Source organism: Ornithorhynchus anatinus, chromosome 12 (assembly GCF_004115215.2).
Source record: "Ornithorhynchus anatinus isolate Pmale09 chromosome 12, mOrnAna1.pri.v4, whole genome shotgun sequence".
Classification (NCBI taxonomy): Eukaryota; Metazoa; Chordata; class Mammalia; order Monotremata; family Ornithorhynchidae; genus Ornithorhynchus; species Ornithorhynchus anatinus.
Genome location: NC_041739.1, coordinates 59,155,713 through 59,182,726, shown reverse-complemented (window position 1 = coordinate 59,182,726; position 27,014 = coordinate 59,155,713). Strand labels below are relative to the sequence as shown.

Below are 27,014 nucleotides of genomic sequence, written 5' to 3'. Positions count from 1 at the left end.
CAGCGCTCTGCACATAGTAAGCGCTTAAGTACCAACAATATTATTATTATTATTATTATTATCCCCGGCTCTGGCCAGGTCTCCTGGCCCGCTCCCAGCCCGTCCCTGGCCTTCCTCCCGCCCAGGAAGAGATGGAATGAGGACGATGCGGTTCTGGAAAAAAGTTCTGGAAAAAGGGTCAGGATTCCCTATGGAAAGCCAGCTGCCGGGAGTCAGTAAATAAAAACCTGCCATTAGCCTCCGCTTGTGCCATAATGAGAGACCCTTGAATCTACTCCAGTGCTTAGAACAGTGCTTGGCACATAGTGAGCGCTTAATAAAGAAGCAGCGTGGCTCCGTGGAAAGAGCCCGGGCTTGGGACTCAGAGCTCATGGGTTCGAATCCCGGATCTGCCACTTGTCTGTCGTGTGACCTTGGGCAAGTCACTTAACTCCTCTGTGCCTCAGTGACCTCATCTGTAAAATGGGGATTAACTGTGAGCCTCACGTGGGGCGACCTGATGACCCTGTATCTCCCCCAGCGCTTAGCACAGTGCTCTGCACAGAGTAAGCGCTTAACAGATACCGACATCATTATTGTAAGTGCCATTGATTGGGGGTTCGTCGCCGGCTCCGTCACCAGGGCCGGGTGCGGGGCCGGGAGGACCCGTCCCCGGGGATTTGCCTTCCAGCCGGCTCTGGGCCCCCTCTTGCCGTGGAGTGGCCGGAGGAGGACGGCCGCCGCCGGGAGCTGAGTTCAGGGGAGGCAGATCTGGGGGACCTGTCCTCAGCAGGAGCGTAGCAAGCGTCACGGTGGAAGGGTTGGCTCAGGGGAGGTGGAGGGGAAAGCCGGCGGGGCCCAACTCCCCTTCCCCAAATGATGAGGGGCCCACAGGTTCTCCCCCTCTGGCCCGTAAGCTCGTGAAGGGGCAGGGAACGTGTCTGCTAATTCTATTGTACGCCGAGCCAAGTGCTTAGTGCTCCGCACATAGTACGCGCTCAGTAAATTTAATCGGTTGATTGAGAGCTTTAATCGGAAGCTCTTCGAGGACGGGGGTTGGGTCTTCTCCTGACGTACGTTTCTAAAACATCGCTCTGTTCCCCGAAGACGCGGTCCTCTGCAACCTGTGAAGACGCCGAGCAGTGTTCTGCACGGTAAACACTCTGGGGGTGTGTGGGGGGGTTGGTGTGTCTGTGAGGGAGGGTTGGAAGGACATCTGTTGCCGAATTGTCCATTCCAAGCGCTTAGTACAGTGTTCTGCACCTAGTAAGCGCTCAATAAATACTATCGAATGAATGAAAGGAAGGGGGGAGGGGGAGGTGGACAGGGAGGGAGGCAGGAAGAGAGGGAAGGGCAGATTTGACCCGTTCCCTCTTCTCCCAGAAGGAATAAATGGGATAAACGTGGTGCTCTCTGGCCCTGGCGATCAGTCCTAATGCAAGATCAACGGCTCCCCCTTTGACTTCATTCGTTCCCCATCTCCCCCCCCCCCCCACCCATGCCACTGCGTGGCTCAGTGGAAAGAGCACGGGCTTTGGAGTCAGGGTTCATGAGTTCAAATCCCAGCTCTGCCACTTGTCGGCTGTGTGACTGTGGGCAAGTCACTTAACTTCTCTGTGCCTCAGTTCCCTCATCTGTAAAATGGGGATTAAGACTGTGAGCCCCACGTGGGACAACCTGATTCCCCTATGTCTACCCCAGCGCTTAGAACAGTGCTCGGCACATAGTAAGCGCTTAACAAATACCAACTTTCCCCCCCAAGGCGTCCGAGTCACCCACCCCAGGCCGGAGCGGCCAGGAACCCCCCGCAGCAGACTCAGCCGGCTTTCTCCATGACCCCTCTTCTAATCTCGGGGCCTCCTGGAACGGCACCGGGGAGAAAAAAAAATAGCCATAATAATGATAACGACGATCACATTCCTCTCAAGTTGGAAAGGGCAGGGCAGTTACCGACCGTTGGGCTGCCAGGGGCTGAGATTTTTGAGTAGGGAATTTGAGAAGGCCGTAGATTTCAACGTGGCCTGGCAAAAAAGAGCACGGGGCCAAAGTCGGGAGACCGGGGCTCTCGTCCCAGAAACTGCCCCTGGCCTGCCGTGTGGCCTTGGGCAAGTCTATTAACCATTCTGGGCCCCGGGGTCCTCCACTGAGATGTTTGCGGTCCCTCTTTCCTAGATGGGGAGTCTCATTTTGCGCAGACAGTTGAATGTGATGATCTACCTCAGCGGTCAACACAGTGCTTGGCCGTAGTAAGCTCCTAATGAATACCATAATAATAATCGCTGCTTCCTTCCTGGGGTGCGGAGGCTCAGTGGCTATGGTAACAAAATTGTCGTTTTGCTTCCTTCGACCAGTGGTGAAGCAGAGGGTTATGACGGGGAGGTTTTTTTATGAGTTTGTACGGTTTCTGTCTTTCTCCATCCAAACTCTCCTTCTCTCCCCGCCACCTCCACACCCACCCACTTCTCCTCAATCCTGTTTCTTCTCTCCCTAACCGTATCTCTCTTTCTCCCTTCCTACCTCTGTCTCCCTCTCCAACCCCGGCCCTATCTCTCCCCTCCCCAATCTCTTTCTGTCTCTCTCCCCAATCCTGGCTCTGTGAGAGGGAAGTTGGTGTCTTTCATTCATTCGGTAGGATTTGTTGAGCGCTTACTATGTGCAGAGCGCTTGGAATGGACGATTCGGCAACAGGTAGAGACCATGGGAGACGGACGGACAAAAACAAGACAATTCATCACGATAAACAGAATCGAGGGGATGTGCACCTCATTAACAAAATAAATAGGGTAATAATAATGCTGGCCTTCCCACCGGCGGGTGTGAGAGCCCCCGCTGGAACAAGTTCTGGAAAAAGGGTCAGGGCTCCCGGTGGAACGCCAGCGGCGGGGAGTCAGTAAATAAAACCTTTCCGTCGTCAGCCTCCGCCCGCACCCTAACGAGAGAGCGACCTTCTGCGAAACGGACCCGGGGATTGCAAGCCGGCACGGTCGGCCTGATCCGCGCTCAGGGCGCCAAGGCGGAGAGCGGCCGGAAGGGTCCCCTGACCGCTGCCGGGGCCGGCTGGAGCCCCACGTCCGAGCACGGGCCCGGAGTCTGAAGGACCTGCGTTCTAATCCCGCCTCCGCCACTTGTCTGTTGTGTGACCTCGGGCAAGTCACTTCTTCACTTCTTTGGGCCTCAGTTCCCTCATCTGCAAAATGGGGATGAAGACTGTGAGCCCCATGCGGGACGGGGACCGCGGCCAGCCCGAGAAGCTTGTATCTACCCCGGGGTTAGAACAGAGCTTGACACGTAAGCACTTAACGAATGCCATTATCGTTATTATTATTATTTTTACATCCGCCCTCCGAGCAAGGGAGTGAAGCTTACTGTGTGTGTGTCTGTCTGCCTGCTGTGGGCAGGGAATGTGTCTGTTATATTGTACTGTACTCTTCCAAGTGCTTAGTACAGAGCTCTGCACACAGTAAGTGTTCAATAAATATGATCGATTGTGTGTGTGTGTGAGAGAGAGAGCACGGTTGGCCGAATGAATGTATAAATACATATCTTTCTATGTATCAGAACAGGGCTCGGCACCTTTATACGCTTAGGACAGCGTTCGGCACAGAGTAAGCGCTTAACAGATACCGTTAAGAGGTCAGTGCGGCTCAGTGGAAAGAGCCCGGGCTTGGGAGTCAGAGGCCGTGGGTTCTAATCCCGGCTCACCGATCAGCTGGGTGGCTCTGGGCAGCAGCGTGGCTCAGTGGAAAGCGCACGGGCTTTGGAGTCAGAAGTCACGGGTTCGAATCCCGGATCTGCCCCTTGTCAGCTGGGTGACTGTGGGCGAGTCACTTCGCTTCCCTGTGCCTCAGTGACCTCATCTGTAAAATGGGGATTAAGCCTGCGAGGCCCCACGTGGGACAACCTGATTCCCCTGTGTCTACCCCAGCGCTTAGAACAGGGCTCGGCACATAGTAAGCGCTTAACAAATACCAACATTACGTCACTTCACTTCTCCGTGCCTCAGCGACCTCATCTGGAAAATGGGGATGAAGCCCGTGAGCCCCAAGCGGGACCACCTGATGACCCTGGATCTCCCCCAGCGCTCAGAACAGGGCTCGGCACGTAGTGAGCGCTCGCCAAATACCCGCATTATTATTATTATTATTATTACGGAGGACGGGCGGGGAAGGATGCGGCCTGTCGAGCGGAGGGCTGGTGCGTGTACGTCAAGGGGTGTCCGTGTGCAGGACTGAATATCCCCCCGGCTGCGAGTGCGTGTGCCCGGCCCACGTGTGCCCGCCCTGCCCGGGCCCGGGCGGGGCCTCGGGGAAGGCCGGGCCGGGATTGGGGGTCCGGGCCGGGGGCGGGGCCTCGCCGGGACAAAAGCGGCCTCCGGCCCCCGCCCTCGCCCGCTTCTTCGACCGCCTGGGCGGCTGCGGACCTCGGGCCTGCTCACACCTCGAGATCGGAGGCGGCCCCCCCCCCAATCTCCACCCGCACGGACCTCTCCCCACCTGCAGAGACCCCCTCCCCACCTGCAGAGACCTCCCCGACCTGCAGACACCCCCCTCCTGACCTGCAGAGACCCCTCCCCACCCACACAGACACCCCCCCGACCTGCAGACACCCCCCTCCTGACCCGCAGGGACCCCCCCCCCCCGACCTGTAGAGATTCCGTCCTGACCTGCAGAGACCCCCCGCCCCCCCCCCCAAAGCCGCAGAGATGCGCCTGCTCCCCAGCATGGGCACCATCGCCGAGTCCCCCGGGACCCCCGCCCGCCGCCTCGTCAAGATCGCCGTGGTGGGAGCCAGCGGGGTCGGCAAGACCGGTGAGCCCCGACCCCCCCCCCCGGAGGGACCCCCCGACCCCTGCCCTTCCCCTGAAACAGCAGCCCCCTTCCCCCAGCCGCGGGTCGGCGCCCCGGGTGACCCCGGAGGGGCCCCAAGCCCCAGCCCGGGCCCTGGACGTTTTGCCCTCCATCCCCCTGAAATGGGGGGATCGGGGGCTACGACTGACCGGCTCTTTCTTTCCCTTCTCTGGCTTGCAGCGTTGGTGGTAAGGTTTCTCACCAAGCGGTTCATCGGCGACTACGAGAGAAACGCAGGTGAGCGCCAGGTCCCCCCGCCCCCACCCCTTCCTGGGCAGAACTGCCCTCCCCCGGGAGTGCCGGCCCCTCATTGGGCAGGGATGGTTCTCTCTGTGGCAGACCTGTCCATTCCCAGCGCTTAGTACAGTGCTGTGCGCAGAGGAAGCGCTCAATAAATACGAACGAATGCTGCCGAGCGGGCTGGCCGTCCTCCACCAGATGCAATCATCGATGGTCCCCAACCTGCGAGCCTCCTTGGGGGGCGGGGGCAAGGGGCTTCGTTTTGCCTCGGGTCACTCATCCCTTTACCAAGGGGGTCGGACCGTTCGATGCCCGGGAACTCTCCCTTTCCGGTGCCCTGGTGCTAATAAAGCAGGTGACCGCTTCCCCCGCTCCCAGGGCTGGCTTTCCAGCGTGTGCCCCCCGACCCTGAAAGGGGGCATCGGGGTCAGGATCCCGAAGCACAAGGCGGAGGCGGACGGCAGTCCGCCCCGGGACCCGTAAATAGAGGGGCACCCTTAGACTCTGCTGCCAAAGAAGGTACATTCATGGACTGTAAGCTCTTTGAGAGTAGGAATGGTGTCCATGTACTCTATCGCATTCCCCCAAGCGCTGTAAAAAATGTCGGTGTTTGTTAAGCGCTTACTATGTGCAGAGCACCGTTCTAAGCGCTGGGGTAGAGACAGGGTCGTCAGGTTGTCCCACGTGAGGCTCACGGTCTTCATCCTCGTTTTACAGATGAGGTCACTGAGGCCCAGTGAAGCGACTTGCCCACAGTCACACAGCTGACAAGCGGCAGAGCTGGGATTCGAACTCATTACCTCCGAACTCCCGAGCCCGGGCTCTTTCCACTGAGCCACGCTGCTTCTCCGTAGTAAAATGGTCTGCCCAGATTAAGCGCTCAGTAAATGCTGCTTGATGGGGTGACAGGGCACTAGAGCCACTCAGAACCGTCTCCGTCTGAGTCACTAGAACGCCCCCAAAATGTCTCCGTAAAACCGATCTTTCGATCAACAGCCGGGCAGTAAATGAGCCCTGGCGATCCTGTCGCTGCCGGGGGCTTCGCCGTCGTCTTTTCCCGACGTTCATCCAGGTGGGCCGGACTCTGCCTTCCGAGGATCAGCTCGAGCCCTCGCTTCTAGCCAGGCCCCGGGGTCGGACGCCCCGGGCGACGCTCGCCCTACAGCTCTGGCCGGGTTCCGCAGGCTGGCTCGGCTTTCGATGGTGTAACCGTAGTTGGGGTTTTTTGCTTTTTTTCAAAAAAAAAACAAACCACCCAACCACCTTGATTGAGCCTGTTAAATACATCTCCAGGCGCTCCGCTTAACTTCCTGGCCCGAGAGGGGCCAGGATGTGTTTTGTCTGAGTCTGCTCCTCCCATTGAAAACGCTGGGTTCTTTCAAAAGGCCGGACTGGATGAAAAAAAATCTCATAGGGTTTGTGGTTTTGTTGTTTTTTTTTTTGTCTTGGCAGGTAATCTGTACAGCAGGCAGGTTCAAATAGAGGGAGAGACGCTGGCTATTCAAGTGCAGGACACCCCAGGAGTCCAGGTGAGATGACGGGACATCCAGTTCTGCCTCCCCCTCTTGGACGTCAGTCGGTGTGGGCAGAGAATGTCTACAGACCGTGTCCTGTTGTATTCTCCCGTGCGCTCAGTACGGTACCCGGCCCGCAGTAAGCGCTCAGTAAACACGATCGCCTCACCCCTCGCCGATCGCCCTGGCTCCGTGCGTGCCGACGGGGCCCGGGTTCAGAGGGAGGGAAGGAGGCCGTTGCGGAGGGGTCGGGTGCCGCCCGTACCCGGGCGGCTGGGATCCCGACCCCCGGCCTCGAGAGCCGCTCGGCTGGTACCGGCCGTGACCGGTGGTGTTCCTCGAGGGGAGCTGACGACGGCAGCGGGGAAATCCCCTCTCCCGTGAAGAGGGCCGCTTCGGGGAGGGGAGCGGCTGACGAACCCAGACGAGGTTTTATCAGAGCTGAAGACCCCCCCCCCCCGGCCCCGGCCACGTACCGGACGAGGGGAAAACTCCCCGGCCCCCGGGTGCCGTCACCTACGGTCGGGAGGCCATTTTTTATTCTGGAAAGCTGGACCGGGGAACCGGGCTGGGAGTGTGCGTGTGCGCTCCTCGGACTGGGCAGCCCTCCAGCTCTAAATGCTTCCAGCTCCTATCTCCGCTTCCCCAGACTCCCTGTCTAGCCAGTTAATTTCCCATTTTGTGAAACTACAAAGTCGCTCCGCGAGTTGGCCGACACGGGTCGGCTTTCCCCTCGAGTGTGGCGAGCCGCGTCCGGTCCGGCTCCGCAGCTGGGTCAACAGACGCCCGCGCGCACGGCCTCCTCGAGCCCGCCGCCGCCCCGAGCGAAACGGGCCTGGGGGTCCGGGCGCTGACCGGGTGGTGACCCCCCTCCACCCTCCCGCCTTTTCAGCTTCACGACGGGCAGGGCCCGGGCCGGAACGAGCAGCTGAACCGGTGCATCCGCTGGGCCGACGCCGTCGTGATCGTCTTCTCCATCACGGACCACCAGAGCTACGAGCTGATCGGCCAGCTCCACCAGCGCGTCCGCCAGCTGCGGCCGGGGGGCCGGCTGCCCGTGGTGGTGGTGGCCAACAAGGCCGACCTGCTGCACGCCAGGCAGGTGGAGCCGCAGCGCGGCCTGCAGCTGGCCGCCGTGCTGGGCTGCCCCTTCCGCGAGGTGTCGGTCAGCGAGAACTACCACGACGTGTACGACGCCTTCCACGCCCTGTGCGGAGAAGTGAGCCGCCAGCAGCAGCAACAGCGGGCGGGCGGGGCTCCTGAAAAGCGCCGGTCCTCCCTCCTGCCCAGGCCCAAGTCTCCCAACATGCGGGACCTGAAGCGGAGGCTGAAGCGAGCCCTGTCCGCCAAAGTGAGAACGGGTCCGGCCGTCTGAAAACGGAACTCGAGGAGGCCGTGCGCCATCGGAGCCGGGCACGCCCCGCCCGCGGCGGCGGGGGTCGGAGAACGGGGCCGGGGCCCTCCGTGGGACTCCCGCAGGCGGGGCGGCTCGCTCGGCGGCAGAAGGAAGCGCCTCCGGCCGGACGAGAGCCGGTCCGGAGCGCGGGACCAAGCGCGAGGGTGGGGGTCTCCTCCGGGGTGGCCGCCCGAGCCCCGGTCGGAGCGGAGGGGCCGGGCTGGCCCGCCCTTTGGAGGAGACGAGGCCGGCAGCAAGGGGGAGGCGTCTGTGCCTCCCCCCGCGTTAGAAGCCCCGTCCGCGGACACGAGCGTGGAGGGCTCCGCCCTCGCGGGGGCAACGTTTGAGACGGGTGGGGGAGCCCCCCGGGTGCCTTCCTTGGGCATGAGGTGGGGTCACCCCCGGGTCTGGGTCCCCGCTGCACCGCGTGGGCACAGGAGGCAGCACGGAGGCCGCCGCCCGGGGCTCACGGGGGTCGGGCCGCGGCCGCACGAGGAACCTCTTTCCGTTTCGGCGGCCGCGGAGAAGCCGGGGTGGGCGTGAGCGCGTTTTGGGCGTGACGGTGTCGGCGGTGAGCGCGACGGGGTGGCGGGGCGCTCGGCAGAGCCAGGGCCGGCGGAGCGGCTCCGGAGCGCGGAAGCGGTCCCGAGCCCCCGCCCCTTTCCCCGGGTGCACCTTAAGGAGCCGCTTTTGCTCAAACTGTTGCTTATTTATTTTCTGTTCAATAAATGTGGTCTGGCAGCATGGCTGGAGCCCCTTTTCTTCTGACTTGCCCAGGTCCTGGGGGGGTGGCCCCGGGGCCGGCGAGCAAGAACGCGATCCAGCCCGCCCTATGCCCTTCGCTCCCCAGTGCGGGAAAGGCCTCTGTGCCCTTCTCTCTCAGCTCTGCCCCTTCCACGGCTCCTCGCGGCCGGGCAGAGGCCAACACCAGCCCAGGGGGCTGGCACAGTGGAGCGGGGTCCCCCGGGCCTCCGGTGATATTTCTGTCCTTTTAATAATAATAATAACGGTCCATGATAAGCACTTAGGAAAGGGCTTGGCCCGGAGTAAGTGCTGGGGTACATACCACTTAATCAGGTTGGATTAACCTTCCCCACATGGGGCTCACCATAATGAGGAACCGAGGCCCAGAGAAGCCAAGTGACCCGCCCGCGGTCACGCTGCGGCCGTGGGGCGGAGCTGGGGTCGGAACCCGGCTCCTTCTGCCTCCGTGGTCCAGGCTCTACCCGCTAAGCCGCGCTCCTTCTCTAGGGCGGCCTCCGAGGGTAGGGCCGGCTCCTGGCCTGCGCGCGCACACACAAACACGTGCCCCACCCCCCCCACGCCTCCTCAGCAGTGGCCCCCTGGCTGCCCTCCCTCCGGGCGAGTGTCGTAGTTGAGGGTCGGGGGAGTCCCCCCTCACAGAGGGGCAGGCTTCAGTTGGCCGGGGGCCCCGCGGCCCGCCGAGCCGCCGCTCCCGCCGCCCGCTCTGCCTCTCTGGGCCCAGCCGGGTCTGGCCCCGGGGCTCCCGCCGGCACGGAACGTGAGGACGCGGCGGCCCGCGGTCAGCCGGCCCCGGCACGCGACGCCCGTCTGTCGGGGCCCCCCGGCCCCCCGCCTAAATCCTCCTCCAGAGGGGCGCGGCCGCCCTCCCTTGGAGCCAGCCTCCGCTCCGTCCCCGTCGCCCTCCCTCTCCGTCCCCACCCCTTCGATCGGCCGGGCCGCGGTCCTCGGCCCCTCGGGCCGGGCCCGAGTCCGGCCGGGGGCCCGGCCCTCCCCAGACCGAACCGCAGACTCGGCCGGAGCCCGTCGTGAGCCCTGAGTGGGGGCCGCGGCTGCAGCTGCCGTTTCCATCGGACGCGGCGGCCCCCGTTTCGTGAGCCCCAATAAAGAGGGAGCGGAGGCGGACGTGGAGGCCAGATGCCTGTTCTCGTACGTAGCGTTTCCCAGACCGGAGGAGAGTTGTCTCTCCTTCCCGCCCGCCGCCGCGCCCTCCCTTCCTGCACTGGGATGCTCGCAGGGGATAAGAATGTTGGTATTTAAGCGCTTACTATGGGCAGAGCGCTATTCTAAGCGCCGGGGTAGACACAGGGTCATCGGGTTGTCCACCTGAGGCTCACAGTTAATCCCCATTTTACAGATGAGGTCACTGAGGCCCAGAGTCACCCAGCTGACAAGCGGCCGAGCTGGAATTCGAACCCGTGACCCCTGACTCCCAAGCCCGGGCTCTTTCCACTGAGCCACGCTGCTGCTCCGCCGGGCCCCGAGAGGACCCGGGCGTCCGTCCCGCCATCCGCCCGGCGGGACGGCCGACTCCCCCGCCGGGGCCCGGGTTCAGCAGGCCGCCGGGCTGGGATGTCCGGTACCGGCGACTTGGTGGGACTCCCCCGGATCCGATCCTGACTCGGCTCCTGTGCCCGGTTCCCCGCCTCCTGCCATCTCCACCCCCTCCATCCCGCCCCCTCCCAGTTGGCGCTGCTGTGGGGAGGAGGGGGTCGCGGGGGTCACGGGGGCCGGCAGGCTGAATGGGTAGAGGGAGGCAGGGGAGGGGAGGAGCCGGCGGGACGCATCGACCGCCCCTTTCGTTCCGTCCCTCGTCTCCCGTCCCGCGGCCGCCTCACGGAGCCTCCGGCGGGGACGGACGCGGGGTCGGGGGGCGGGGGTCCCCCGTTAATGAATGACTAGCCGAAAGCCATGAAACATTCAGGGTCCATCCCGCCTCTTGTCCCCCTCACCTCTCGTTCCCGGGCCCGGGCGTCGGCTCTCGCCACCTCCATCTGTCCCTCTCCGTCGGGCCTCCGTGCTCTCCTTCCTGCCGAGGGCTCGGGCTCTGCCCCAGGCTCGCTGCCATCTGTCTCCCTTGAGCCCCGCGGCCTAGCGGCTAGAGCCCGGGACTCAGAAGGACCTGGGTTCTAATCCCCGCTCGGCCACTCATCCGCAGCGTGACCTCGGGCAAGTCACTTAACCTCTCGGCGCCTCGGTTATCTCATCCGTAAAATGGGGATCGAGACTGAGAGCCCTCTGTGGGACGTGGACTGGGTCCATCCTCGTTGGCCTGTATCTACCCCAGGGCCGACTTCAGTGCCTGGCACCGTGGTAAGAGTTTAACAAGTACCATTTCAGAAGAACCAAACAAAAAAACTCCACGGCTCTGCCTGCCTGCTCCATGGCTTAGCGGATAGAGCCCGGGCCTGGGTTCCAATTCCGGTCCGCCACATCCCTGCTATGTGACCCTGGGCAAGTCACTTCACTGCTCAGTTCCCTCCTTTGGAAAATGGGGATTAAGACTGTGAGCCCTAGGTGGGACAGGGACCGTGTCCAACCCGACTACCCCAGCGCTCAGAACAGTGCTTGGCACACAGGGAGCGCTTAACGGGTCCCCAAATCATCAATTACTATTATTAGCATGACTGCGTTGTCTGTGAGTGGCTGTGTACGTGTACGCGTATGTGTGTACGCACGCGCCCGTGATGCTGGAGCTCAACGGAAGCGGGACCCCGACGGGGACCGCGGCCTCTGTCCCGCTTCCGGTCTGGATGGCCGGTTCCCCAAGGGAGGCAGGGAAGTGGCGTGGCTCAGTGGAAAGAGCGTGGGCTTGGGAGTCAGAGGTCGTGAGTTCGAATCCCACTTGTCAGCTGTGCGACCGTGAGCAAGTCACTTCACTTCTCTGTGCCTCAGTTACCTCGTCTGTAAAACGGGGATTAACCGTGAGCCTCACGTGGGACGACCTGATGACCCCGTATCTACCCCAGCGCTCAGAACGGTGCTCGGCACGTAGTAAGTGCTTAACAAATACCAACATTATTATTACCATTATTATTATGACTCCCCGGATCCGTGGGGTCTGGGGTCTGGCCCGGCGCCGCCCCCGCGACCTGCCTGCACCTCGCCCGCTCCCCGTAGGTGACCGGCTTGTGCCCTGCCTGCATTCTGCCTGACGGACGGCGCCCCAGCTCGGCTCGCACACGGCTCCCGGACGGCCCCCCCCCCCCGGATCTGTTCCCCCACGCCCCCTCGGTCGGTGAGAAAGGGCGCCACGGGCTCTGGGAAGGTTGGTGAGGGGGAAGGGGTTTATTTCCAGAACTCACCCAACCCACAGGGAAACACCTCAGCTCCATCCTTCTCCCCCAGACCGATCCTGCCTTCCTGCCCCCAGCTCTTCTGCCCCTCCCCGAACACCCCCTCCAGGCTGGGGGCGGCTCAGCCCGGAACGAGGGGCCCAGGCGTGAGCGGGGCTAGATCCACTCACCGGGGGGTAGGGAGGGGAGACCCCCCCATCAAGACCTCCACGCAGACGGAGGGAGGCCCACTCCACCCACCCGCTCCATCCGCGCGGCTCTGTCCGAAAACGGGGGGCCCAGCTGACCCGCCGCCCCGGAGTCCTTCTCTGGGCCGGACCCTCCGATGAGTCAAATGGCCCGGTGCCCACCCGGGCCGGCCGAACCGCTCGGGAGGGGCACGGGGACGGGAGGGGGTGAGGAGGAGGTCGGCGGTGGCTCAGAATTCGAGGTCGGGCGGCAGAGGGTCTGTGGCGAACAGCAGCTCGGGAACGGACCGGGGGTCCAGGAGGCGCGTGGACAGCACGAGGACCTGCCACGGGGAGGAGGCCGAGCTTTAGGGAGGCCGATCCCGGGGGAGCCGCTGGAGCTGGCCAGGCCGGGCGTGGAGCCCGGAAACCCCGGGCCCGACCCTGGCGGACCTGGGGGTTTTGGGCGGTTCACGCTGGGCCGCCGGAGGAGAGCTGGGGCCGGAGAGGGGACAGTCAGAGGTGGTGGACGTTCTGGGCTGGATCATCGGGGAAGAGTCGGGGGCTGGAGATGGGAGAGTCGGGGGTGTTGGGCGGTCCGTGCCGGGTCACCGGCGGACAGTTAGGGATGGCGAGGGGAGAGTCAGTGGGGTTGGACGGGCCGAGCTGGGTCTCCGGAGGGAGAGCGTCGGAGGTTGAGTCCAGCCACCGTCTGGGGAGCCCCGCGGAGCCGAGCCCGGGTCAGCAGCTCCCCTCCCTTCCCCCCTCTCCCCTGACTAGAAGGGACCCACCTGGGTGCCGGGCTTCAGAGCGGACACGAGGTCCTTGACCATCTTGGCTTCTGCGACGGTCACGCCGCCGATGACAAAGAGGATGAGGAGCGGGTAGTCAGCGGGGTGGGGCCGGTTCACCTGCAGCACGGACCCCCGGAGACCGCTCAGCGCCCACTCTAACGCCCCTGGCCCCCGCACCCCCGGCCCGTCACCGCCCGACTCGGGGGCCCCGTCGCCACAGGCCCCGCAGTCCCTCGGTCCCGCCCGGCCTTAGTCCAGAGGGCTTTCGTTGTTATTATTATTATTGTTGTTGATAATAATAGCAGCAATAACAACAACGGTGGTAGTCGTTAAGCAGCGTGGCTCAGTGGAAAGAGCACGGGCTTTGGAGTCAGAGGTCATGGGTTCGAATCCCGGCTCGGCCACTCGTCAGCTGGGTGACCGTGGGCAAGTCACTTCACTTCTCTGGGCCTCAGTGACCTCATCTGTAAAATGGGGATGAAGACCGTGAGCCCCGCGTGGGACAACCTGATTCCCCTGTGTCTCCCCCAGCGCTTAGAACAGCGCTCTGCACATAGTAAGCGCTTAACAAATACCAACATTATTATTATTATTATTATTATTAAGCGCTTACTACGTGCCAGGCATCATACCAAGCGCTGTGGGGGATACAAGCGAATTGGGTTGTCCCACATCGGGCTCACAGTCTTAATCCCCATTTTACAGATGAGGTAATTGAGGCATAGAAGTGAAGTGACCTGCCCAAGCTCCCAAAGCAGACAAATGGCGGAGGTGGCATTAGAACCCGTGTCCTTCTGACTCCCAGGCCCCTGCTCGATCCGCTAAGCCGCGCTGCCTCTTCTGCCCACGCTGTTCTCTGGGAGTGGGGCGGGGGCGGCCGCAGCTCTCAGAGAAGTAGCGTGGCCTCCCGGTGGAGTGGGGGGCTGGGAGTCGGAACGGACCCGGGTTCCAATCCCGCCTCTGCCGTCTGGCTGCTCTGTGACCTTGGACACTTCACTTCCCGGTGCCTCAGTTCCCTCATCTGTAAAACGGGGACTGAGACTGTGAGCCCCACGTGGGACATGGACTCTGTCCAACCTGATTAGCTTTTATCTACCCCAGTGCTTAGTACAGTGCTTGGCACACAGTAAGCACTTAATATCGTAAAAAACAAAAATAGGCGTAGCCTCGAAGACTCGCTTGACCGCACAGCCCGACAGGCAGGTGAGGGCCATTCTGTTCTCCCGGGGCCCAAGAGCTCCGAGAGCAGGGCGCCACGTGGGGCATTTTAGGAAAGGGCAGCCCCTGGGAAGACCCGGCTCTGGCAGCTAGGCTACGGAGCTCAGGCCAGGGCCGGTGCCGGCCGTGACGGTGACGAAGGGGGTGTGCCATGGGGGTGATGAGGCCAGCGCGCTGTGGGGGTGAAGCTGTCGCACGCCCCCCGGAGCTTAGTGGGCTGGTCTCCGGCTTTGCTCCTCGCCCCCCTGCCCTCCGGCCAGATCCCGGAGTACCTGCCCTCATCCTGCCCCTCAAGAAGAAGCTGTCTCCCCTCCCATTCAGCCCCCCTCGTCGCACCAACCCCGAAGGCAAACTCTCCCTTCGCCACCGCCGGCCCCAACCAGGAGGTCCTGGGGCGAGGGAGGAGACCGGCAGGTGGGGTCCCCCTCTCCCCAAATCTGGGGGCTCGCAGGAGGGGCGAGTCCATCCGGTCCAAGCCCCCGTCTCCTGGGCTGGCTGGAGGTGGTTCATAGTCCCGAGGAGGAGTTTCAAACGCCAGCTCCCCGCCATCTTTCCGGGATCTCAACACTCTCGTGACCGGGAAAAGCTCCCTCGGAGCTAACCTCAACCCCTGCTGCTGCAGCCTGCGTCCGTTTCTTCGGTGGAGACGGAGCCCCCTAGGCCGTAGGCTGAGCGAGGACAGGGGCCGGGGTGTTCCCGGATGGGTCGTCCCCTCCCCTGCCCGCGGCCAGTGCCCGGCGAGGCCGGCGGCGGAGCCGGGAGGCTGCTCGTGGGCGTGCGGAGCCCCTGTTCCGGCTGCGGCTTGATTAGATCAGCCCGAGGCCTGCTCCTGACGGAGCTCACGTCCGCGCGGGGAGGCGGGGGCGGAGGGCACCCAGGACGGGGCCCGGCTGGGAACCCGTGCCCGGGATGGGAAGAAGTTGTCCAGTGGCTCTTGCAGGTGGCGCGGGGCAGAAGCCCCCACCCAGTGGGGATGGCGGGACCCGCCCAAGCCGTCCCAGGTAGGTCAGAGGGGGTGGGGAGTGCCCACCGAGGCAGGGGGGCAGTTCTTGCTTGGCTTTCCTGGCCACTGGGAGGTTACTGGGGTCCCTGGGGCCCAGAGGGAAAAGCTATGACGCTACCTGCGAGCGGGGAATGGCAACAGCCCCGAGGTGACCGGCCCCCCCCCCCCGGCCATCTGGCTTGACCCCGAGCCTCCCGGCGTCTGGGGGCGCGACCACAGGGGATGAGACCCGTCCCGCTGCAACGAGGGGCCCGGGACCACTGGATGGTGACTGACACCCCCTCCCGCATCGGGGAGCGGAAGAGGACGGACCCCGGCTGGGCCGGTAACCGTCGGCTTTTTAGGGGTGGTCTCCGTTGATCAGAAAACTGGGCGCCTTCCAACCCCTTCTCCGAGACAAACGCAGGAGGGGCCTCTACCACGGGGACCCCTCAGCCCCTCTCGTCCCCGGGAGGGGTCTCTGTGCCGGGGAACTCATCCCTGACGCCTCCACTGAAGCTCTGGGCTGATGCCCCGCGGGAACGGGGAGAGTTGGGAAGGGGAGCGGGGAGGTGACGGTGGGGAGGGGAAGGGCCCGGTGACGGGCGGGGTAGCTGCCCACGGCAGCCTGGCCCGTGTCCCAAGCGCTCCTGATTTCAAGGGAGCACGAGCCCGGCCGTGTCACGGGGAGCCGGGTCACGGGTCGGACGGACGGACCCCGAGGGATTTGCGGCCTCGCTCCAACTCCCCGAGGGTCGGCGCTGGAGGGAGTGGGGGCCGGGGGGGGCGACCTCACCTTCATGAACATGCTGAATCCCGTTTTCAGGAGGTCCGTCAGGCCGGAAGACACGTATTCGATATCCACGGGATCCGGGCGGTCGGGACGGAAGATCTCCTCCACGACCTGCTTCAGCAGCGGCTTGTACGAGGCCTGAGGGGCGAGGGCGGGCCCGGCACCTCGGTCAGGGGCCGGGGCCGGGGGCGGCCGGGAGCCCGCCGCGCCTCTGCCGCCTCCCGGCCTCACCCGCGACCCTCCTGCTTGGATCACCCTCGCCACCGGCCACCTCTATGCCACTTACTACCCCAATCCTTCTCTTGGACACCTTTCCGATCTCGTCTTCCTCCTCCCCGTAGTTTATTTTGTGCCCGTCTCCCCCGGCAGCTCCTTGAGGGTAGGGCTCGTGTCCGCCCAACACAGCCTACGGCCCATCACGAGCGCTCGGTACAGCAGCCTGCCCCGGGCGGGCGCCTCGATAAATCCTGTTAATCGATGGGCGTTTCCGCTAACCACAGCCTCCAGGTTACGGCACCCCCGTCCCACGGAGGGATCTTCAGGCCCCTGCCCTCTGGGCGAGCACCGCTCCGACACCCGAGGCCAAGGAAGAGAAAGGGCTGTCCCTCCGCCGGCGGGGCCTGCTTGTCGCAGAGGCGACAGTCCGCCCTGAGCCATCCCTGCTCTTCCGCCCACACCCCCATTCCCAGTGGGGCACAGGTCAGTGCAAACTAATGGGGGAACCGGTGCACTTGGTAGCCACGACCGTCTAGGGAGGGGCCCGAGGTCCACCTGCCCGGCCACCACGCAGGGCCGGGCCTAGTCCCGCCGGGTGCATCCCCGCGGCCGGGGTCTTCCCGGCTGAGGCAGACGGAGGCTGGTCGCCCAGAAGGACTGTTCTCACGACGGTCACACCCCCCCCAGCCCTGTCTGCCGGGAAGGTCGGGCTTGACCCCGGGCCGCCCTGTCTTCGGGGGTGCCGCCACAGGGGGATGAGACCCTGTCTCGGTCCAACGGTGGGCCCGGTCCCACCGACGGCGACTGACCCCTCCCCACCCCCGGCACCGGGGGGGTGGGCACAGGAGGACGTACCCTGGCCGGGCCCGTAATCTCTTTTAGAGATGGTCTCCGTTTCCCGGCCTCCCGAGAGCGCCGATCGATCTATCTCGGGCTCACACTGGGCACCTGCCGGGGGCAGGGCGCTGCACCCGATCACTCGGGAAAATGGGGCGGGAACAGGACGCCCGACTCCCGCCCTCGAGGAACTTCCCCTCTAACGGGGGAGATGGACAAGAAGAGTGGGAGGAGGAGGAGTGAAACAGCGGACTGAATAACCGGACCGACCAAATGGAAATCCAAATGAAAAGAGACGGCGGTACATAAATGCTGAGGACAGCGCTCAGGGTGGCTTCTGGGTTGACGCGACTTGGGGTGCTGTGAATTGATGGGGGAAGGCTGCCCGGAGGAAGCGGAGGGACTCCAGGAGGGCCCTGGGGCTGGGGAGATCTAGCAGAGGTTGTCGGGGAGGGCTGGTTTCCGCGCTGGGAGAACAGTAGGGGCGAGGGGGTCAGAGGTGGGGGAGTGGGAGGGAGGTAGAGACGGTTGGGACGGATGGGAGCGTGAGCTGGGGAGGAGGCCGAAGAGAGCCGGCGGAGTCGGGGGGTGGGCGCCTGGAAGCTTCCGCTCGAAGCCGAGGGAAACGGGGGAGGGGAAGGGTGCGGAAGTGAGGGGGTGGGGGCCGTGGCCCCAGACTCCTCCCTGAAGAGGATCAGGCTAGGGCGACAGCTTCCGCTGATGACGGCGACGGTCTGTGTTAAGCACTTACCGTGCGTCGAGCACCGTTCCAAGTGCCGGGGTAGATAGGAGCTAATCGGGTTGGACACGGTCCCCGTCCCGGTCGCACTCTCAATCCCCATTGCCGAGACGAGGGAACGGAGGCACGGAGAAGTGAGGTGACTCGTCCACGGTCACACAGAGGACAAGGAACCGGCATCAGAACCCAGATCCTTCTGACTCCCAGGCCCGTGCTCTATTCACTAGACCCCGCTCGCTGCCCACGGTTCTGGGCAGGCGGGAGGGCGGAGAGGAGCTGTGGGCCGCGCCCCAGGTCCCGACCCCTGGCTCCTTGCGGGGACCCTTGCGGGGGGGGGATGGAGGAGGGGGACCATCCCTCTGGCCCCGGCCCCGGCCCTCACCTGGTGGGCGTGGTCCCCCGGGGTGTAGATCGAACCGAACTGCTTCAGGGCCGAGCGCGCTCCGCTGACGGCCCGGAGCTTCCTGAACAGCTCGTCCATCACCGTCTTGGCCTTAGGATAGGTCAGCTTCAGCGAAGACTCGCACCCTGAAAAGACAAGGGGAGACGCACGTTCCTAGGGGAGCTTTTTTTTTTTTAAAGGCGTTTGGTAAGCACCTACTGTGTGCCAAGAACTGCTCTAAACGCTGGGGGAGATACGGAATAATGAGGTTGGACGCAGTCTCTGCCCCTCTGGGGCTCGCTCTCTTAATCCCCATTTTCCGAGTCACGGAGAAGTCAGTAAGAAATGATAATTACGGTATCTGTTAAGCGCTGACTATGGGCAAAGCACTGTTCTAAGCGCTGGGGTTCATACGAGGTAATCGGGTTGTCCCACTTGGGGCTCACGGTCTTAATCCCCATTTTACAGATGAGGGAACTGAGGCACAGAGAAGTGAAGCGACTCGCCCACGGTCACGCAGCTGACGAGTGGCGGAGCCGGGATTCGAACCCATGATCTCTGACTCCAAAGCCCGGGCTCTTTCCGCTGAGCCACGCCGCCTGTACGCTCCCAAGTGCTTAGTACAGTGATCTCTCTACAACTGAACGAATCCAAGCGAATCGGGTCGGACACAGTCCCCGTCCCAGGTGTAGCTCCCAGCCTTCATCTCCATTTTCCAGATGAGGTAACCGGCCCAGAGAAGTGAAGTGACTCGCCTAAGGTCACACAACAGACAAGCGGCGGAGCCGGGGTTGGAACCCAGGTCCTTTTGACTCCCAGGCCCGGGCTCTATCCACTAGGCCAGGCTGCTTCTCACCTAAAACGAGGGAAGGTCCCCATCGCCTCCCAGATTCAGGCCCGTGGGAAACCCGGTCCGATCAGGTGCATCAGGCGTCGATGCCCCCCGCCGCCCCGTCAGGCGGGTGGAGTGCTGAAAGTCCGGAGTCCCAGAAGCCCCGAGTCCCAGAGGGTTGGGTTACTTCGGGCCGGCCGCTCCCACCCCCGAGCCCCTCCGAAGATCCCGCTGGGGTCTCGGCCGGGGCAGCGGGGACGGGGGAACGGCGCCGCGGCAGCCGCTGGGGTCTCGTAACGCTTCGCCGCGGGACCCGTGCCGGGCCCCCTCCGCCCCCCCGCCCCCGAGAGCCCCGCCGGGTGTCGTCGGCTGGGCTGTCGCGTGTGGGCGGACTGCGGTCTCGACGGATCGCCCGCGGGGCGAAATGAGCCGGCGGACTGTTCGCGCCCGACACCTCGGCCCCTTTCCATTTAATCGCTCCACACAATGGCCCCTTCACAGGCCCCGGACCCCCTCCCGGACCGACAGACAGACGGGCAGCAGGTAAAAGGCCTCCTGAGAACGGGCGGGAACAAAAGGCCTTTTAGTGGACCCTCAAACAACTCATTATGACTATTATTATTAATAACAATGACGAGACTATATAATTAGGGTATTTACTAGTCGCTTACTACAAGCCGGGCGCTGAGGTAGATCCAAGCTAGCCAGATCGGACGCGGGCCTCGCCCGCCACGGAGATCCCAATCCACCTCATTCCCATTTTAGAGCCGAGGACGCCGGGGCCCAGAGAGGTCAGGTGGCTCGCCCGAGGCCACGCAGCAGGCCGGCGGCCCGGCAGGGACCGGACCTCGCGTCTCCGGGTTCCTGGTCCGTGCCCTTCCCGCCAAGCCGTGCCGCGACGGGTGACCGTCGGAGCCGTTCTTGGCCCCGGCCGGATTCCGCTAGAGCCGCGGCCGGGAGCCAAAAATCACTTCCCGACTCGGGCCCCTCGGGGATTTTCTGGGAATCCGAACGCCGGGCTGCCGCGCCTCTCCGCTCGGCCGCGACGACCCCGCGATCGGCCCCGCACACGCCGGAAGGCCGCCGGTCCCCGAGGGGTCGGCGACCGCACGGCCGTGGCGACGGAGCCCCGGCGGGCGGGGGGGGGGGGGGGGGGGGGCGTTGTGGACGTCGGGTCGGGGTTCCCGGCCCGCCTCCGCCCCGCTGCCGGGGGCCGAGTCCCGGTCTCCCCGTGGCCGTCGGGCCTGACTCCGGCCCCTCTCCTTGCGGGCCTCCGGTAGGACTGGGCCGGTCCCCCCGGCGGCGATGGTGACCGGACGGTTGGAGGGGGCCGGGGCCCCCGACCCCCCGGTTCCCATTCCCGGCCCGCCGCACCCCAGGCTGCAGCCCCCCGGCTTCGGCCGCGTCACCCCCACGGTGGTCCGGGCGGCGGCGAGAGAACCGGCCTCACCGCTGCTGCCCGCCGGAGTGGCCCAGCCCCACGGCGGCTAAGGACCTGGGTGCCGAAGGCGGGGACGCCGCAGCCCCCGCCCCTCTGCCAGCCCAGGGAGCCCCCACTCGGGGTCGCTCTCCCCCTCGGGTAGATCACGGGCCCCTGGGATCGAATCCCAGCTCTGCCGTTCGGCTGCCGTGTGACCTTGAGCAAGTCATTTCACTTCTCCGGGCCTCAGTTACCTCATCTGTAAAATGGGGATTAAGCCTGGGGGACAGGGACTGGGTCCAACCCGATTATTTTTTCCTCATTATTATTTCCAATTATTTCATTCCTGCTCACTGTGGGCAGGAATATGTCTGCTTGTAGTTAAACCGTAATAACGTTGGTATTCGTTAAGCGCTTATTATGCGCCGAGCACTGTTCTAAGCGCCCGGGGTAGACACAGGGGAATCGGGTCGTCCCACGTGGGGTTCACGGTCTTCATCCCCATTTTACAGATGAGGTCACTGAGGCCCAGAGAAGCGAAGTGACTCGCCCACAGTCGCACAGCAGACAGGAAATAATAATAATAATAACGTCGGTATTCGTTAAGCGCTTACTATGTGCCGAGCACCGTTCTAAGCGCCGGGGTAGACACAGGGGAATCGGGTCGTCCCACGTGGGGCTCACGGTCTTCATCCCCATTTTACAGATGAGGGAACCGAGGCACGGAGAAGTTAAGTGACTCGCCCACAGTCACACAGCTGACGAGTGGCGGAGCCGGGATTCGAACCCATGAGCCCTGACTCCAAAGCCCGGGCCCTTTCCACCGCGCCGCGCTGCTTCTCCAACCGTATTCTCCCAAGCACTTAGAACAGGGCTTTACCCACACTAAGCGCTCAATAAATCCGAATAAATGAATGACTGGGGTGTTGACGGAATCAGAACCCAGGTCCTCCTGATTCCCGGGCTCGTGCTCGGGACGGCTCACTGGAAAGGACTAAACGGGGGCGGAGGCCGAGAGGAGGCTCCGCCGGGCTGCCCCTCTGGCGCGCACAGAGGACGTGTGTTATGGGGACGGAACAATCCCCCGCGCTGTCCCCGTCCCCCGGGGCCCTGGCCGTGCGTTTAATGGCCGCTCGTAAACCCGGCCCCCGGCCCCCGGCCCCCGGCCCCCGGCCCCCGGCCCCGGTCCCGTCGATCGGTTGTCCCCGCCGGCTCCTGTTAGGGACCGGGGCCGGGGGGAGAAACACGTGAGCCCACCGGCCAGACCCCCTCCCTCCCCACAGCTAATCCGCCGGCCCGGTCTGGGCCCCCGAACGCAACCCAGCCCCGCCGGACCCCGGTCCCGAAGGGACCCTCTGGGGAGGGGACTGCCCTAAGTAATAATAATAATGGCATCGGTTAAGCGCTTACTATGCGCGAAGCACTGCTCTACGCGCTGGGGCGATACAGGGTGATCAGGCTGGCCCACGTGGGGCTCACGGTTTTAATCCCCATTTTACAGATGAGGTCACTGAGGGCCAGAGAAGAGAAGCAGCGTGGCTGGAGAAGCAGCGTGGCTCGGTGGAAAGAGCACGGGCTTTGGAGTCAGAGCTCGTGAGTTCGAATCCCAGCTCTGCCACTTGTCGGCTGTGTGACTGGGGGCGAGTCACTTAACTTCTCCGTGCCTCGGTTCCCTCATCTGTAAAATGGGGATTAAGACTGTGAGCCCCACGTGGGACGACCCGATTCCCCTATGTCTACCCCGGCGCTTAGAACAGTGTTCGGCACGTAGTAAGCGCTTAACGAATACCAACATTATTATTACTATTACTGAAGCGGCTGGCCCAAAGTCACTCCGCTGACAAGCGGCGGAGCCGGGATTCGAACCCGTGACCCCCGACTCCCAAGCCCGGGCTCTTTCCACTTGTGCTAAGTGCTTCGGGGAGTCCAAATGACCAAACCCTCGGCAGCTTCTCCTGCTCGCGGGCCAGGTTCCCATTGAGCGGCCTGGCTGACCGGACAGAGCCCGGGCCCGGGAGTCCCGAGGCCACGGGTTCGGATCCCGGCTCCGCCACTTGTCTGCTGGCCGGCCTCGGGCGAGTCACTTCCCCTCTCTGGGCCTCAGTTCCCTCATCTGTAACATGGGGGTAGAGACCGTGAGCCCCACGTGGGACAGGGATCGTACCCAACTCGACTTGCTCGTATCCACCCCAGTGCTCAGAACAGTGCCCAGCACCTGGCACCGAAATACCGCTATCATTATTGTTATTCCCAAGCCGGCCCCCGAGGAGGAGCGAGGAAGGGTCGCTCGGCCCGACCGTCCGGCCACCGGGGCCGCCCTGACTGGTTCCGCCCTGGGCACAGATGCCCCACAGCGGAGCAGGAGCGCGGGGGGCACGGCTCTCCGCCTGCCGCCCCCCCCCGGGGCCCGGGGCAGCCCGGGGTTCCCGCCTTGGTGACGTACGCCAGGCGACAGGAGTACCTGGGCATGTACACCCGGCCCCGAGAAGCAGCGCGGCTCAGTGGAAAGAACCCGGGCTGGGGGGGGGGGGGGTCAGAGGTCATGGGTTCGAATCCCGCCTCCGCCCCTTGTCAGCCGGGTGACCGCGGGCAAGTCACTTCACTTCTCTGGGTCTCGGTGACCTCATCTGTCAAATGGGGATGAAGACTGGGAGCCTCACGTGGGACGACCTGATTACCCTATATCTACCCCAGCACTTAGAACAGCGTTCTGCACGTAGTAAGCGCTTAACAAATACCAACATTATTATCATTAACAAATACCAACGTTACTGTTATTATTACGAACAGGAATATTCAACTGTTCATTTGTGGAACCACGTACTGGATTCTGGCTCTTCCTTCCGCTCCCATCTCTGTACGTGATTTGTACCTGTCTCTCCTCTTAGAACGCCATAATGATAGTAACTGGGGTATTCGTTAAGCGCCTGCTACGCGTCGAGTACTTCGCTAAGCGCCGGGGCAGAAACAAGATCATCGAGTCGGACACGGTCCCTGTCCCGTAAGGGGCTCGCGGGCTAAGCGGGAGGGAGACCGGGTATTGAATCCGCATTTTAGAGGTGAGGGAACTGAGGCCCAGAGGAAGGGAAGTGACTTACCCGCGGTCACGCCGCAGGCAAATGGCTGAGCCCGGATTCGAACCCAGGTCCTCCGACTCCCAGGCTCCGGGGTGAAATGATCATAATGATACTAATAATTATGGTATTTGTTAAGCGCTTACTATGTGCCAAGCTCTGTTCTAAGATCAGATCAGACCAGACCAGACCAGTCCAGACCAGTCTGGGCCCAGTGGGTCCCAGATCCAGGATCCCCGCGCCAACGGCGCCCTCTGCTGTCCCTTGCGAAAAGTACAACAGGCCCCGCCTGGATTCTCCTCCCAACGGGAAGAGCTTAATAATAATAATAATAATAATAATAATAATGATGTTGGTATTTGTTAAGCGCTTACTATGTGCCGAGCACTGTTCTAAGCGCTGGGGTAGACACAGGGGAATCAGGTCGTCCCACGTGGGGCTCACAGTCTTAATCCTCATTTTACAGATGAGGGAACCGAGGCACCGAGAAGTGAAGTGACTCGCCCACGGTCACACAGCTGTCAAGTGGCGGAGCCGGGATTCGAACCCATGACCCCGGACTCCAAAGCCCGGGCTCTTTCCACTGAGCCACGCTGCTTCTCGAGGAAGGAAGAGCTTCCTTAGGGAAGGCAGTTTCCAGGGACGTTTGCCCCTTCCCTTTATGCGGGGGAGAAATCCTGCACCCCGCTGGCCCCTTCCAGACTTCCCGAAGACCCTCAGGAACCCAGATCCTCACTCTAGGCTTCGAGGCTCTCCGTCACCTCGCCCCCTCCTACCTCTCCTCCCTTCTCTCTCTCCACCGCCCACCCCGCACGCTCCGCTCCTCCGCCGCCCGCCTCCTCGCCGTCCCCCGGTCTCGCCCGTCCCGCCGTCGACCCCCGGGCCGCGTCCTCCCGCGGTCCCGGGACGCCCTCCCTCCTCGCCTCCGCCGGACTGACTCTCTTCCCCTCTTCAAAGCCCTACCGAGAGCTCACCTCCTCCGAGAGGCCTTCCCACACTGAGCTTCCCCTTTTCCCTCTGCTCCCTCTGGCCCCCTTCACCTCCCCTCAGCTAAAAGCCCCCTTTCCGTCTGCTCCTCCCCCTCTCCCTTCCCCTCAGCACTGTGCTCATTTGTATCTATTTTTATTACCCTATTTATTTTGTTAATGACATGTCCATCCCCTTGATGCTATTTATTGCTATCGTTTTTGTCTGTCTGTCACCCCCCGATTAGACCGTGAGCCCGGCACTGGGCGGGGAGGGTCTCTATCTGCTGCCGAAATGTCCATTCCAAGCGCTTGGTACAGTGCTCTGCACATAGTAAGCGCCCAGTCAATACTAGTGAATGAATAAACGAATGAAATCCCGGCTCCCAAAGAGCAGCCTGGCCTAGTGGACGGAGCCCGGGGCCCGGGAGTCGGAAGGATCCCGGCTCTGCCGCTCTGTCTGCTGCGGGACTCCGGGCGAGTCGCTTCGCTTCCCTGGGCCTCGGTTCCCTCGCCTGTAAATTGAAGATTGAGACCGCGAGTCCAACCTGACCGGCTCGTATCTGACCCCGGTGCTCGGAGTAGTGCCTGGCACATAGTAAGCGTTTAACAGATAGCGTTATGGGGGAGGGAGGTGGAGTCTGCAGCGGGCGGGGGGGGGGGGGGGGGAAGGAGGAATTGGGGGGCGGGGGGAGCACCTAGGCGGGAGGAGGAGGGGCCGGGAATGGGAGGAGGCTGCGGGAAGGGGAGCACGTGTGGCGGGTGGGCGGCGTGTGTGTGTCTGTGTCACACAGCTGTGAACCAGGATTCAGCCCGTCCCCGAGGGACCGCTAACTTCGAATCTCCTCTTTGTGGAAACGCTCTTTCGTCTCTGGTCCTTGAGACAAAGGGGCCACGACGGCCCACATCTGGTCCCCGCGCCCGTTCCAGAGGGCCGGGAGCCCCGGCCGGCGCCGGCTCTCCGCTCGGACCGGCGCGGCCGCCTCCGCCTGAGAATCCCACCTCCGGGTCCCGGTGGACTCGGGCGGGCCGCGGCCCGCCGGGCGGCCACCCGGGCGTCGGGGACCGGCCGGCCGCCGGGCGGTCGGCCTCACTTAAATCGAGTCCGTCCGCTCCCGGGGGGCTGGGTGGGCACCGCCCCCATCCGCGGAGGTTGGAGGAGGTTAAATTCGACGCTTCCCGGCCTTTTCTTATCAGCAGCGCGGGGCGCTGAGCCATCCTGGCGCCTCCCCTCGCTCTTGCCCACACCCTCCTGTCCCCGGGGCTTGCCGTGCAATGCGTTCCCATTCCGCGGGCTCTGGCTGGGGGGCACGGGGGGCTCTCTACATAGCAGAGAAGGAGCTGGGGCCTAGCGGACAGACCCCAGCCCCGGGAGTCAGAAGGATCTGGGTTCTAATCCCAGCCCCGCCACTTGACTGCTGTCACTTTGGGGCAAGTCACTTCTCTGTGCCTCGGTTCCCTCTCTTGTAAAATGGGGATTAAGACTGTGAGCCCCACGTGGGACAGGGACCTCGATCGATCCGCTCTCCTCGTATCTTCCCCAGTGCTTAGTACCAGCGCCCGGCACATGTTAAGCGCTTAATAAATACCGAAAAAACCCAACCCCCAAACGAAAGAGACAGCACAGTCGTCTCTAACGTGTTTCCTGAACTGGACGGGGTACGTTGGGCCCAGACTCTAGCAATTAGCCTGTCAGCCGGCATTGTGAGAAATGAAATGTCTTGAAGCGACGGAAGTCACTCCTCCCGCGCGCCCCCGCTTCTCCCCCCATACCTCGGTGCCCCCGGACAACCCCCCAGGCCCTCTCCGGTGACCCGAGGCCGTCCCGTTTGGTCCACGTGCGCGTGGCGTCCGGACGGACGGACGTTTGGCTCCACCGGGCCAACCCTGGTCCTCCCAAGAAAACACGTGGCCGGCAAGGGGTCCGAGGGGCGTCCGATGGGAAATTTCAAAATCCCTGACGCGGCGGCCCGTGTTTCGGAGTCTCTCCGGACGGCCCCCCAAACCAAATATTTAGGCTTATTCCGCAGGGCCGAGCATTCAGGGTCTGTCTGGTATTCGGTCCCGGAGCGAGCCCGGGGCAGCCGCCTGGAAAACAATCCCCCGCGCCGACGGCAGACGTCACCCTGCTCCCTCCTACCGTCCGCCCGGCTTCAGATCTGGCTCCGGCCCCGGCTCGGGCTCCCACGCCGCCAGCAGCTTTCTCTCCCACAAAAACCCGAGAGGGGGCAGGGGGTTGCAAAATGCCGGAAAAAACAGCGGGAGATGCCCAGAGTGGAATTCCCCCGGCCGGGGTCCGAGGTGGACGAGGGCGCGTTCGTATCCGCACACGCGTTGAAGTGGGTGGGCGTACGCGTACGTTTGCACGTGCCTGGGTGGGTATGACTGTGTACGTGTGGGCGTGTCCGAGTGCGTTTGCGTGTACCCGTTCGTGTGTCCGTGTGAGGTTTCCATTTCCTCCTCTCCCTTCGGACCCGGCTCGTCGGCACCTTCGCCGAAGGGCAAGCGCGGGGGAAAGGACCCATCGGGGGCCTCACGACTCCCCGAGGCCTCCGGAAAGA

At 63.4% G+C, this 27,014-nt stretch overlaps 2 protein-coding genes across 2 annotated transcripts in view; one reads left to right on the top strand and one right to left on the bottom strand.

Moving 5' to 3' along the window:
• The first annotated feature begins 4,674 nt into the window (after positions 1-4,674).
• On the top strand, positions 4,675-8,723 carry RASL11B (RAS like family 11 member B). Its single transcript, XM_029076397.2, has 4 exons — positions 4,675-4,787; positions 5,007-5,063; positions 6,519-6,595; positions 7,473-8,723. The coding sequence occupies exons 1-4, from the start codon at positions 4,682-4,684 to the stop codon at positions 7,953-7,955; spliced, it is 723 nt and encodes a 240-aa protein (XP_028932230.1). The 5' UTR covers positions 4,675-4,681; the 3' UTR covers positions 7,956-8,723.
• A 3,274-nt stretch (positions 8,724-11,997) lies between these two features.
• Positions 11,998-27,014, bottom strand: part of SCFD2 (sec1 family domain containing 2) — a 139,121-nt gene continuing 124,104 nt past the window's right edge. Inside the window, exons 6-9 of the mRNA XM_029076554.1 lie at positions 18,163-18,308; positions 15,992-16,126; positions 12,993-13,112; positions 11,998-12,545 (exon numbers count right to left, since the gene is read on the bottom strand). Of these exons, the coding sequence (XP_028932387.1) occupies positions 12,453-12,545; positions 12,993-13,112; positions 15,992-16,126; positions 18,163-18,308 (494 nt within the window). The 3' untranslated portion in view covers positions 11,998-12,452. The remainder of the gene's footprint in view (positions 12,546-12,992; positions 13,113-15,991; positions 16,127-18,162; positions 18,309-27,014) is intronic.

Bases quoted from the DNA above. Each gene is read 5' to 3' on its own strand.
- RASL11B (XM_029076397.2), top strand. From the start codon at position 4,682: ATGCGCCTGCTCCCCAGCATGGGCACCATCGCCGAGTCCCCCGGGACC. The intron at 4,788-5,006 runs GTGAGCCCCGAC...TCTGGCTTGCAG, and splicing joins CAGCGGGGTCGGCAAGACCG to CGTTGGTGGTAAGGTTTCTC. The intron at 5,064-6,518 runs GTGAGCGCCAGG...TTGTCTTGGCAG, and splicing joins CGACTACGAGAGAAACGCAG to GTAATCTGTACAGCAGGCAG.